The 12,888-nt window shown below is 39.9% G+C and overlaps 1 protein-coding gene across 1 annotated transcript in view; it reads left to right on the top strand.

Annotated features, from left to right (window-relative positions):
* SUSD4 (sushi domain containing 4) overlaps nt 1-12,888 on the top strand; it is a 73,518-nt gene that overhangs the window by 57,247 nt on the left and 3,383 nt on the right. Inside the window, exons 5-6 of the mRNA XM_064446328.1 lie at nt 11,105-11,296; nt 11,772-11,916. Of these exons, the coding sequence (XP_064302398.1) occupies nt 11,105-11,296; nt 11,772-11,916 (337 nt within the window). The remainder of the gene's footprint in view (nt 1-11,104; nt 11,297-11,771; nt 11,917-12,888) is intronic.

The following is a 12,888-nucleotide window of genomic DNA, read 5'->3' as shown; positions in this document are numbered from 1 at the left end:
CTGACCATTAGTACTTTGGGAACGTGATCTGCATATGATTACACACCTTGCCATCTGGACTCTATATTTTAATCTTTCATACCCTTTGGAAGATTTCCAAGAAGATGTAAGAAACGGTTCTTACAAAGAACTGGGGGGAAAGCATGCAAAGAGAGGAAAGGCTGGGGGAACTTGATCTTAGCCCTAATGCTAGAATATAAAATAGTTGCATGGATAGTGTAATGTGGAATTCCTGGCTTTGTATTTAAGAGTAAAAGGGAAAACAAGTTGATTGAATTTGCAAATGGGCATGATCTTGTTATCTGGAGTGTCTGGTTTCAGCATCATCCCAGTGGAATACAAAAGCCGGTCCTGCAGGAAGTCAGATACATTGCAATATCAAAACTACATTCTACATGCAAGGATCAACAGATTATCTAGCGAAGGTTAAGCTTGAAAGAATGTTAAATAGAAAATATTTCAAATTTTTGTAGGTAGATTCAAAATAAAAATGAAACAAACATGAGGAATAGACTTCAAAGGGGAGAGTCAATGAGTAGAAGAGAGGAAAAACACAGAGGAAAACTGAAGGCATTTCAGAACTCTGGTATATAAAACCACCTTATTGCAGGGGGAGGTGAAAAGACATAACACTAAGCTAACAACTGATTACAGAGGGGATCATGAAAGTTATGGAAACTATGAAAGATAGGAAAAGGAAGGAATTAAGAAAATTGCACAACAAACCGGGAACCCAAAAAAACCCAACTACCTAGAGCACCAGGAAATCTCTGAAGAATAAAAGGGGGTTAGTCACATGAAAATTAAAACCAGCAAAGTATGCTACACATAAAAAAAGTATTCTGGAAAGACAGGCAAGAATACAGGACAGAGCTTTAAAATTATTCTTCTCATAAACCTGAGGACAGACACTCAGAGAGGGTCTGATAATTCTGACACAGAACGTAGAAAGCAGAGCATGAAGGAGCACCGGAGGAGGGCGGTACTACAGGTGAAATGCCATAGCTGCTTAACATTTCAAAACAAAGTGGCTTAAACTTTCTAACCAATTACATGCAGGATACCTGAAGGAAGGCTTCAAAAGTCGTCAATCTTATATAACAACTGCTAATGCCATAAACAGTGATTGACACCAAGCTATACATTTAATAAACTATGCCCTTAAAATATTTAAGATTCTTGATGGAACATACAGCAATCACTAAGAAAAAAGATACAAGTCAGCCTGTAATCATTTTATGTTTGGGAGTCAGAATAAAGTAAGCGATCCTAAGCCTGAGATATTGTACGTTAGTACAACTGGATTACTCTCTGTTTCTTTGTTGACATTGAGAAGGCTTTAGATAAATTCCAACATGGCAGACTGATGTGTATCCTCAGGGAAGAAAATGTTGATACAGCAGATCTCCAACAGATAAAAATCCTGTAGAGCAAGCAGAGGGCAGCAATACAAGCAAACTGTGAAACACTGTGGTATTAAGAAATTAAGAGAGGTAGATACTCGGATTCTGTTCTATGTATGTCTACTCAGCTTGCAGGCAGGAGGGAGAATAAATTAAATATTGCTCAACTGCCAAAGAGGTCATCCAAGTTAACTGAGTTAATGTTAACATAAGATGCATTGATAGCCTTGCTTTTAATAGTTCTGACTAGAGCGGCATTTCAGTGTATATTCACTGCCTGGAGCAATACTTCTTGCAACTCAGGAATGACAACCAGCAGTAAATGTTCAAACGGCAGCAGCCAACAGTATTTGTTGCACCTTTACTTGGGTGACACCTTTACATCAGTGACACCTTTAGCCTGATGGCCAAAAGATGAAATAGGCTGATAGTCTTTCAGCCTCGGGGTGACTGAGTCATAGAAAGCAAGTGTGATGAAGTCTAAGAGGATAGTTTTCTTTAAAAAAGGTCATTCAATAATTCTACATGTTTCTGCACTGTAGGCAGTTAATTCGTTCATCATCTGAGATCGCAGAAATTATATGTGCCTGGCCACCCTGTACGAGCATGGAAGTTGAACACTTTAAGGAGCTTCACACAGGTGACTTGGAATATATGGATTTTTGTGCTGTTGGAGAATGCTGAAATTCACCTGTACACCTTTACCCACAGCTGAAGAGGTGTGGAAAAGAACTGAATTCAGAAAGAGCACAGTGACATGAAATACTAGGCAGACAAGTCATGTTCTTCTGTGGACGTACTGCCTAATCATCATCCAATCACGTATTTCCAGCAGGTGTATTGCAAAGTGAAACAGAAAAAAAACCAGACCACATTTTGAGACAGAATGATACAAGAAAGTGGGCTTTTTACAGCTCTCGTTATGAGGGATGGGGGTTTAGAGAACAGTCTCCAAGTTGAAGACATTGTTTGAGGAAGATAAATACCATTATATTTCTAAGTGACTGCTCCTTTCTTTGCATTGCAGAAATCTTCTTTGATCTTGGCTGTGATTGAAAGAGATGCCTTCTCCACTGTTCATAGTTTTTCAAAAATGCAACAGAAAAACAACTTGTAATCTGTTTCTTTTATGTCCTCTGTTTCTGCTTGATGCACAGGACTGTCACAGTAAATCATTCTTTTACACCTGCTCCATCACCTGTGTACCGTTCATAAACTCCAGAATCAGCCAGACATCCCAGCTTTTTTATGGAGCCATAATTTCTGCCCTGAAGTTCCACGTTAGCTGCCAGATGCATGTAGTGTTTTATCCACGGTGCTTTAAATATGCCGAGGATTAGGTGGGGGAAAGCACACAAAATTTCTCCCTGAGGGCTGTTCTATAATATTAATCTTTAACTGTATCTGGCAGGACTCCTCGGAAAGGAAAAGCACACTACATTGTCTACCTTGAAATCAAATATCTGTGTGCTTTATGGACATGTTCATTAAATTTGACTACATGGTGCAATAACAGAACATCTTCCACAAATGGAGGGAACTGTAGCTACAGACTCTGTGCATTAGGAAGCATACTCACTGCGTAGGTTTGCTCACTTCAGGAGATAAAAACCAATATTGAAAGGGTGGCAGTTTCACCAATCTGTGTAGGTAGGCACTTGATAACTAAACATAAATAACAGAAACCGATACTCTTCCATGCCTTCGTAGTCTTGTAAGCTCCTTTGTGGTACTGCAGTGCTAAGATCATCTGCTGGTTGTTCTCTCCACTTTTTTTTTTTTCCTAATACCACTCAATTGGGAATGGGACCTTGTGCTTCTCCTTCTCCCAGGTGGTATAGCTTGATTTCCTCAGCTTTCAGCTAAGCCCTGGAATACAGCTTGTCTATTCCAGCATTCCTTCTCTCTGTCAATCCCTGATGACTGGTGTAGGTGACACCATACAGGCTCAAGGGATTCTTGCTTATAAACAAAGAGGAAAAAGCTATTAAAATAACATAAAACAACTGATATATCCAGCTCACAGTGAGCACTTGCTTATTCAGACATCCCTGTCAGATGCTTTTATATCTCCAGTTTTCTTAGCCAGCTTCCCAACAGCTCTCTCTCACTCCTCCACCTCCATTCAACTTCTAAGCACTTTGACCTTTTCCAGGTTTGGGGTTATCCTGTAATACCTGTCAAATACCCAAGCCTTCATTTATTTTGAAGTTCTCTGATTCCTTCCTGTTAAGTGTCTATGCAGTCCCCAGCATCTGCTTCTGAAAGTTCTAAAAAAAACTATTACTCATCATAAAGTCAGCCACTCATAAGAAGAGGAAGAAACAAAACTAAAAGCAAGCGATGAAGAAGGCTGAAATGATCTGCTGTAAACGAGACCATAGTGCTCCAAGCACTCCCATGTGAATTATGAATATAAGTATTTCCTTAAAGATAATTATGGGCCTCTTGCTGAAAGAATTCCTAGCTCTCTGTTGCTGCAAACTCATCATCAATTTTTTGTAGTTTAAATGAAAATTGCACCTTTTAACATAATTTATAGGAGAAAGCTCACCTGAGGTGTGTTTCATCCCATATCTGTTGTGAAATGCATTTGAAACTAAAGACTTTGCCATTACGATCAATGTTTCACAGGTTGCTGTGCTGGGAGTGGCAGGATTGTTGAGGATGAGTGTGAATTTGGCATAGCTGCTCCTGTAGGAGCTCAGCTGACTAGAACTGCAAAACGGGCTCCGTAATTTGTAACTCCAGTAACAAGGAAGCTCTGTCTACGATAAGTGATTGCAAATCACCTTCTGTTTCCATTTGGGACTCAGCTAATGTTAAACTGTTGTTAAAATAGGCCTGAAACTAGTTTTATACTGTTTCATTTAGGCTCATACAGCTGGTGTCAGTGATCACAATTTTCAGCAAGATGGTGTTTGTCAAAGCTAGACCAGAGAAGCAGATTTTCATTAAAAACTTAATTATTCAATTAATTTCACACTTTGTAGCAGGTGAAAAGTGCTTCTCACTGTGTGCACATCGGAAGGCTTACCTCGCTATTGTTGCTGGTACAGAACTACCCAGGGGTGATTGTCTAGGGGTAGAGCAGGCAGCTTGGAGCCATGAGACCTGGGGTATATTCCTAGCTGCTTGAACATTGACTTGCTGAATGGTCAAGAACTTAGCTGTTAGGTGTCTTTACAGAAGAAAACATGTAAGTGGTGCTGTGAAGGGTAAGTAATCGAGAAAGGTTAAGATTGAAAAGAATTTGGAAATGATTGGCTAAGAATACAATATTTTTAATAATTCTTGTTGTAGGCTTTCAGGAAATAGATTTGCTGGCACCTTCAGAGTTCAAAATAAGCATCTTGTGTCTTCATTACTTTAAGTCATGTCTACTGTCAGGCTTAACAGAAGTTACTTTATATATTAGTGCTCACTTAGTTGTTTTCACTAAACTCTCTATTCTGGTATTACTATTGGTGCTGTTGTTCTGCTGTAGGAATGAGTAATCAGAAAAGTTCCTCAAAGCATGTCTTCACTTTCAAAACACAAATTAAAAGTTTTTCTCACTTCTTCCAGTACAGCTATAATGTGCACTAGGTCTCCCTTCACAATGCCAGCAGCATTTGTTATAGGAACGTATCATTAGGATACTGTTAAGCTGATGTTCATAATAAATGAAAAGTTACTCTAGTAATGCTTCCTGTTTTGCTCACATTTCTGAAGAGTGTCATTAGGAATAAGTTCTCGTTAAGCAGCTGTTCTAGACTGAGATGTTTTGACAAGGCTTATTTTAAAGCAACTGGGTTTGCTACTTCCTTCCTTTTATAAAACTCTTAATTTGTTCTTCAAGCTCTCAAGTGGATATGAGTGGTTGAGTCCAACAGGTTTTTTTCCATCCTACTTACAATACTGGACATTTTAATGGGAGTTTTTGTCTTGCAATTTTAGAATTAAAATACTTTTGGTTTTTCACTTTATGATAAATGGAAATCTAACTATAGGATAGAATAATCCTGTTTTTAATATTTGAAGTGCAGAAGTAATTTCCTTTGCCTCCTCTTCTTCCCATTGGCCATCTCTCCCCCTCCCCCCATGCATTTCCCTATTTGATATTGCACTAGAAAAACCATTTTTTGTCTACCAGTTTTTGTCTTGAGGTCTTTTTGGCTAACAAATAAATTTGTAAATTCTCTAAACAGTGTAGTGTCTTTAGAGTTTAAAAATCCACAACTAACAGCTACTTTTATTTGAACACCACTGATTTATTTTCTTTTTGTTTGTTGCTTTTTACAAACTCGTAACTATTAAGAAACATTTTCCTTTGTGAAAGATGCTAATACCAGTGTTCCATCAGCCGAATATAGGATATAGGCATTACATTCCCCTCCATACTGATTATCTTATAATTTGTTGTTATGTGTATGTGAGAGGATGAGGAGCTTGAAATTAGTGCTCTGTACTGTGCAGTGCAAGTGTGATTCATGTGCTGGTAATACCTGTGGAAATGGCCAGGTCTGTCAGGTGAACTAGACAGGAATTGTTGAGGTATATGAGAGAAAGGCTTCTTGGCTCAGTATTTGTTATATTCTGAAAGTCTGAAGGGTGATGGCACTGAAGTAACCAAGGAACCAAGTTTTATTAGCACAGTGTTCATAAAGAAGCAGTAAAAGGAAAAGGAAGAAACATAATCTTCATCTTCTATGTTCCTGTATAAAAAATGAATTTTCAGATCCTACGTACCCAAGCATGTGTTTGTACGAAGGCAATACATGGAAAAGTATCCTTACTGAGGCCCCAGAAGCTAGCCAGTAAAGCCTCAGGTAGGGACTAGGCCACCCTACATGGGAAGAGTCAGACCTGTTGCAACGTATACTCCTGCGGTCTCATGGAGTAGATCATGGCTTGAATTAAGCATTGGTTGGAATGCAATAGCCAGGTGACTGGTGTCCAGATTTCTGGTGTTAATTAGTGTCCTGATACGTACAGGAACATCAGGTGAGGGTCAGGAGAAGCTCTTGTTCCCTTCCAGTTCACGCACAAACCAGACAGTGTGTCCACCTCTCTGATTCCTATCTAGCAGGTTTCCCTACGCATTGGAACTGACAGGTTTTTATCTGTGTCTTTCTCATTATGAAGTTTCATCTTAATCTTTTCTCACTGTTTGCATAATGAGCAGGCATTCGTGGTCTGTCTGGAAGAAGCACTATTTTTGATTAGGTGCAAATGTCAATAACCCTGTCCATCCCTCCGTCAAACAGAAAATATCTGGCCTTACATTGGGTTTTTCTGTGAACCCCAATAACTGAGCAACTGACGTCCTACATGAAACGCAGACTACTAGCTAGAAAAAAAACCATACTATGTAAAAAATCACAGGTGGAAAATAAGCTTCTTGCTTATTCCAAACCTTTTTTTATAAGTGCCCTGTATTTCAAGACATTTTTGCTTTATTTTTTTGGCTCACCTACAAAAGCTGGGCAAAACCTTAATAATTTTCCTTCTGCCTTTGACCAAAGACTAAACCGACTAGCCATTGAACTAATCAACTAAAAAGAGGGTTTGGATCACTGTAAATATCTGTAACTCCACTGTTAGCTCTCTACCAGTGGCTTTTAAAAAGTAATGATATCTTTATTCTGTGCCATCAATGTTAAGTGAGAATATGCTAATGCAAAAAAATCTTCCCTCCCTCCTACAACTCCAGCATCAACAGTGCAGAATTACTGCAGCATCCTCTGGGCAGAGTTTAAAAACCTTCTCAACCGTAATGGGTAGGAAAAATTACTGGGTGAACCCCATTTGTTCCTCCAATGTCTGGGCAGTAAGCGCCTGCAGCCTGCGTCACCCTTGCTGCGACTGTAATCCAAGGGATGTGGCTGTTGCACTGCAGAGGCTGCGATGGAGGGGACACACCATGGAGTAGACCTGCCTTTGCCTCTGCTCCAAGCCAGTATGTGACAGTGTTTGTAACACAAGGCTGGACTCCCCAGGCTTTAAGCTCTTCCTGAGAGTGCTAACTTTTCATTAAAACCAGTCAGAGCAGAAAGCCCATAGCTAACCACAGAGGAGAGCCCTCAGCTCTAGCAGCTCCAAAGAGCAGGCGGGGAAGTCCATCAAATCAGGAATTCCTCCCTTCAACTTCCTTGAGTAACAGGTGTCTTGAGCATCCCGGAAGGGATTTGCTTGCCATATAAACACATTTGTTCTTTCTTTTTGATGAACGATTCAGCTTTTCAGCTGAGAATGCTGAGCTGTAAAGTTCCTGTACGTCCCCTTACAGTCTGTGGCCAATTGCTGAACAAAGATGGATCTGGAGACCCAGGATCACATGCCGCGGAACCACCAGCAGACACTGCCTGAATTATGTCAATTTCTCTGACAAACTCCAAAGTTAAGGACACATGCTTAACGTTGCACATGTCTTTCAGTGTTGGTTGTCAGAAGATACTACTGGATTATCCATGCTGGATGTTGTAATTAGCTCATTAATGTCTCAGAAGCCTTATAAAGTGAAAATGATGAAAGCTATTGGTAGTAAAAATTTGGTGTCATATTTAAGAACAGCACCCAGGGCTTTTTTGAAACTATGATAATTTCCTGAAGTAGAATTCACTTGTTTCTATGATTATTTATCGTTCATACTGCTGTCAGCTTTGACAGTGAAAATGAACTTGTCAGACACACTTTCAGTTTGTGGCTATTCTCATTCTGTGAGTTTGATGCACCTGCCTGAAGTCCACGGCCTGTAATTTCCAAATACAATTAGGGTTGATCACTGGGAATGCTAGAATTTTAACTTTCTTAGAAAACTTCAGTGGGCTTATATTTGCCACCTGAGTTTTCCTCAATACTTGATCTAGCGGTAGCCTGCATAAATAAGGGATCTGACCCTGTAAGACAACTAGCTCTGCACTAAAAATCTTCTGTCTTTGGGAGCCAAGAGTGGCCCTCCAGACTTTCATAATCTTGCGTTCCTATGATCAAAACTAAAGGCCATGAAGTGGCCATCTTCCACTGACTTTAAAGGATCTTGGGCCAGGGTGACCATGGGAACAGAGCAAGTTGGGAAAGGGACTGGGTGTACGACTAACTGCCCAGAGCTCAAAGCGAGTTCATTTTTGGTTGTTTGTGATGGATCTCATTTGACTTGGTTTGGAAAAAGAGGCTCTGAACCCAAGCATTACTGATTGTACATGGGAGCCAGTTTTCCCATGCAAATGTTGAGGGATCCTGAAACTGGATGAACATAAAGTCCACAGGAGATGATGAGGGATACCCCAAGTGAGTGAGAACCCCGTCTCTTGACAGTCCAGTTGACATAAGAACAAGGCATGGTTACAGTTGAGCTAAACACCCTCATTTTCAAAACCACTCCATGGCATCTGCTGGTTTTAAGTGTGTTTAATGCAAGAACTGTTGGCGGGTACAACCACTTAAAACTTGACTCTAATTCATGACTAATGCTCAGCAGTGCATTACAGAAATGTCTGCAGAAGTTTCCAGGCAGCACCAATACATGAGCACTTCCCTTGAAATATAGAGAGTGTCAGAGGAAGGGGTCTCACTCTTTTTTAGCACTGGGGACATATCCTATACAAAGAGTGATGCTCTTGTTTTCAGGTTTTATAAAATACATCGCCATTTGTAAAAAGACTGACAGCTCTGCATCTGGATTGTTCCCACAGTGTATTGTTTTTAATCTTCCTGGAAATGTGTCATGCCTGAGCTGATCCACACTGCTGGGACACCAACTTTGAGGCTTTTTATTCAGCAGGCTGCTTTGGCTCTTAATGACATGAAGAGGTTAGGGATGAGGCAACAGGTACATTGCTGGAGAGGAAAATTTGTTTCTCTGAGTGTTGGTCTTTGTGATAAGGTGTGCTCTACTTGCTCATTGCTAGAAAGGTACTGAGTATCCACACATCTCTTGCAGCCTGCCGTAGCTTGGCAAAACTCAGTTGCAAATAAGCTTAAATTGCTGTCTTCCTGTGTTCTCATGCTCTAAGCATAGATAATAAAAATATATTGGGTTTCCTTGTGGCAGGCCAGAATCATTGCTTTCACTGATCATTTTCTTTTTAATAAAAGAATGATCCCTCATATGGACAAAAGGTGCTCTCCTATTATTTCAGTTTGACACCTTTGCCCTAGTTTTAAGAAAATTGTTTTCAATCTTGAGTTGACTTCCCGGTAAAGCATTCCTCTTTCTTGTGGGCCCAGACACTTTAGAAAGTATGCAGAGTATTGAGGATGTGAATTTTTATGTGAATTACTTGCTCTGATTTCAAGTTATTATTAAGTCTTGCCAGTGAAAATGCAAACAAAACCATGTCTCCAGGGAATGGGGAATAGACATTGTTGCACATTGTAATCAGCCTCTCTTGAAGATTCATTTAATATCTTGTGTATTTTTTTATGAAATGCATTATTCATGTAGCAAGATTCACAGAGAGAAGCAGCTGAATTGTAATTTCTGGGAAGATTCTTCTTCCAATAGATGGCATTTTCATTATTTAAATCAATGCAGTAGGTCTTGCCTGCATGAGGGAGGCATGAAGTGAAGGGAACAGCCTGTAGATGGGGCACTGAACCAGTTAGTTACTGCCTCTGAAGGGAAATAAAACAAGCCATCAAGTAATTTAAGCCCTTTTTGGGTCAGTATATAGCCGTTTGAGACATCATTACACTTAGTAGGGTTTTTTTTCTCAGTGTTAGAATCACTTAAGAAACAGTAATCAACAAACATTTACTCAGTGGAAAGGTTTCCTCTCATAAAAATACTGCTTGCGAGCTGCTTTCCCCGCTGCTCTTTCTTAAAGAGTGCTCCCTCAGTTCTCCATTGAGTTCATCTGCCCAGCCATGTGGGAGGACATCTCTTCTTGTTTCAGGGCCTACAATAGAAGTTCTACATGTTTATATTGCAATTCTTTCTTATTAATCTAACCTTATGTAAACCACTGTACTATATTAACACAGGCTCAGCCTCTGTTATATGCAAGACCTCACTCCACCAGTGGTCCCACTGATATCAGTCAGACTGGTCAGAGATAACAAACCACAAGTAACACCGGTAGAGTTTAAGTTCAACTTAATAATATTACAGTGGCACAGACTGTAAGTGCTTAAGCAACATCATGTGCTGGGCACCTTTTGCAGCACAGTTGATGGCAAACTTATTTTTAAAAGGGAATATTGAGGAATTTAATTAGTGCATATAACCATTTAATTATGTTAACGAAACAAAAAATAGGATGCTACAGCTAAATTTAAGGTGTTTTATGAGGAGAGGGATTCTCCTTATTTTGGCTGTCCCCTTTCATCCATATGTAGCCATCTTATAGGCATAAGTGTCCCCTTCTGTCTTCCTCCCACTCCCTCTTCCCCAGAAGACGGGAAGCTTCACAGATCCCATCTCTCAGGCCTTTAAACAAGCAGGTAGCAGCGGAGCTTGCTGGTGTCAGTGAGAGTTGAAAGTGACCCACCCCAGCACACATTACCTTGTGAGAAGTGTGTGCATCCATCCACTGGTGCAGATGGGTGCATGATCTCCCAGCAGCAGCAGTCTGGTACCGCTGAGATGAACCCAAAACTGCAGGGAGCCCAAAAGGGAGCCTGAAATGTGCCCTGTACATTTTGAAACACTGAAGCTACCCCACAGTGGTTGCTGGCGTGAACGTCTTTCTCTTTTTCTCTTTGTTTATTTGCCCAAGTTTGTCCACTACCTCCAATGGTGAGTCATGGAGACTACATCTGCCACCCACGGCCTTGCGAGCGTTACAACCACGGGACGGTGGTGGAGTTTTACTGTGATCCTGGTTACACCCTCACCAACGACTACAAGTACATCACCTGCCAGTACGGAGAGTGGTTCCCCTCCTACCAAGTATACTGTGTCAAAACAGGTAAGGGAGCAGCAATGGCATTACTCCTATTCACTTATAGTCCCTCTTTCTTAGAGCAAATTTGTTGGTCTGTAATGCCTGGTGGACTTCATCTGTTTCATGGTTAAGTGAGGAACGTTGAATTAAGACGCTATTAAATACAGTGCGTTTCCAAGATCCTGAATGATCCTAAACCATTTCAATCGTTAGCTCTTCAAATGTATTTTTAAACATCTTCTGGATATTTTTATATGCTATATAAGTTCATGATTGCATGTATAAAAAAAGTCAAGGGGAAAAAGCAAGGTACAGCCCCCGTGGCAGCTTAATATTAAGGCTGCTTTTGGTATGTAGCACTGAGTTCATGTGTGTTTTTACAACATATGTATAAAAGATGTCTTGTCTTAACTGGCACTTCTGAGTATTGCTGAAGTAGTAATACAAAATAACATCAGTAATAATCAAACACAACTCTTGTATTGTCTTTTTGTTACAGAACAAACCTGGCCAAACACTCAGGAGACACTCCTGACGACATGGAAAATAGTGGCGTTTACTGCTACCAGCGTTTTATTAGTACTGCTACTGGTTATTTTAGCCAGGATGTTCCAGACCAAATTTAAGACACATTTCCTTCCAAGGTTTGTACTGTTTTGTTTTTGTTTTGTTTTGTTTTTTTAAGATTGAGGACCTTGATTCAGTTTTCACATTCAGTACTCCTTGCTGAGGAGGCAGCATGACTCACAAGCCTTGCAGGTACCTTGTTCTTCTGCTCTGAGCAGAAGTCTCTGAACCACCAGTGTGGAAGGGTACCCCCAAAAACCCGCAGTAGTCCTTTCTGCAACTAAGATAAAAGGGAAACATTGCCAGATTCACTTTGGGAGTAATTACAGCTCTACTACTGAGAATTGCTGGTTCTGCATGTAAAAATAGCTGACAATATTTTTAAATACTCATTTTCAGGTGCTGGGGGAATTAATTTTTTAACTACTGTAGACTTAGTAATATAAGTTTTAAGAAAGATTTTCTTTTTCTCTATGGACAAATTTATATTAAAAGTTTGCTTTCCCTTCATGAGTATTATTTTAATCATGATTCATAAACATCTCCTACATCTTCCTTTATTTCCATAAAATACCATACAGCTATGAGCATTTGTCATTGATTCTCACAGCACTCCTCATGAGGCAGGTAGGTGGGCATTATTATTATCTTACAGCTGAAGAAACAAAGGCAGGTATGTGGAGGCAAAGCTAGTACTGTATCTGGGTTTAGACTTGTTTCTAGTTTTCAGTCTGCTCAGTTTGCTACGGACCTTCACTGTGTGACTGCCTCCCTCCTGCGCTTGCTTCTTCTCATGTCTACATTCTACAATGTGCAGAAAAGAGAGATAAAAAAGCTGTATGTCAGTAAATATATGCAGCAGAAGGGACTTGGTGATCTTAGTGTTAAAGAAATGAGTACATAAAAGTATACAGATTATGTAAGTGGTGTACATTTATATGCCTGTAATTTATATGCATATATATGTGCACATATACAGTATGTAGAGAGTAGAATACATATATGTATGTAACTAGGAAGATCTTTAGGATAATGGGTTGTACTATGGA

The sequence above is a fragment of the Phalacrocorax carbo genome, chromosome 3 (assembly GCF_963921805.1).
Source record: "Phalacrocorax carbo chromosome 3, bPhaCar2.1, whole genome shotgun sequence".
Classification (NCBI taxonomy): Eukaryota; Metazoa; Chordata; class Aves; order Suliformes; family Phalacrocoracidae; genus Phalacrocorax; species Phalacrocorax carbo.
This window is presented reverse-complemented; position numbering and strand designations above follow the sequence as displayed.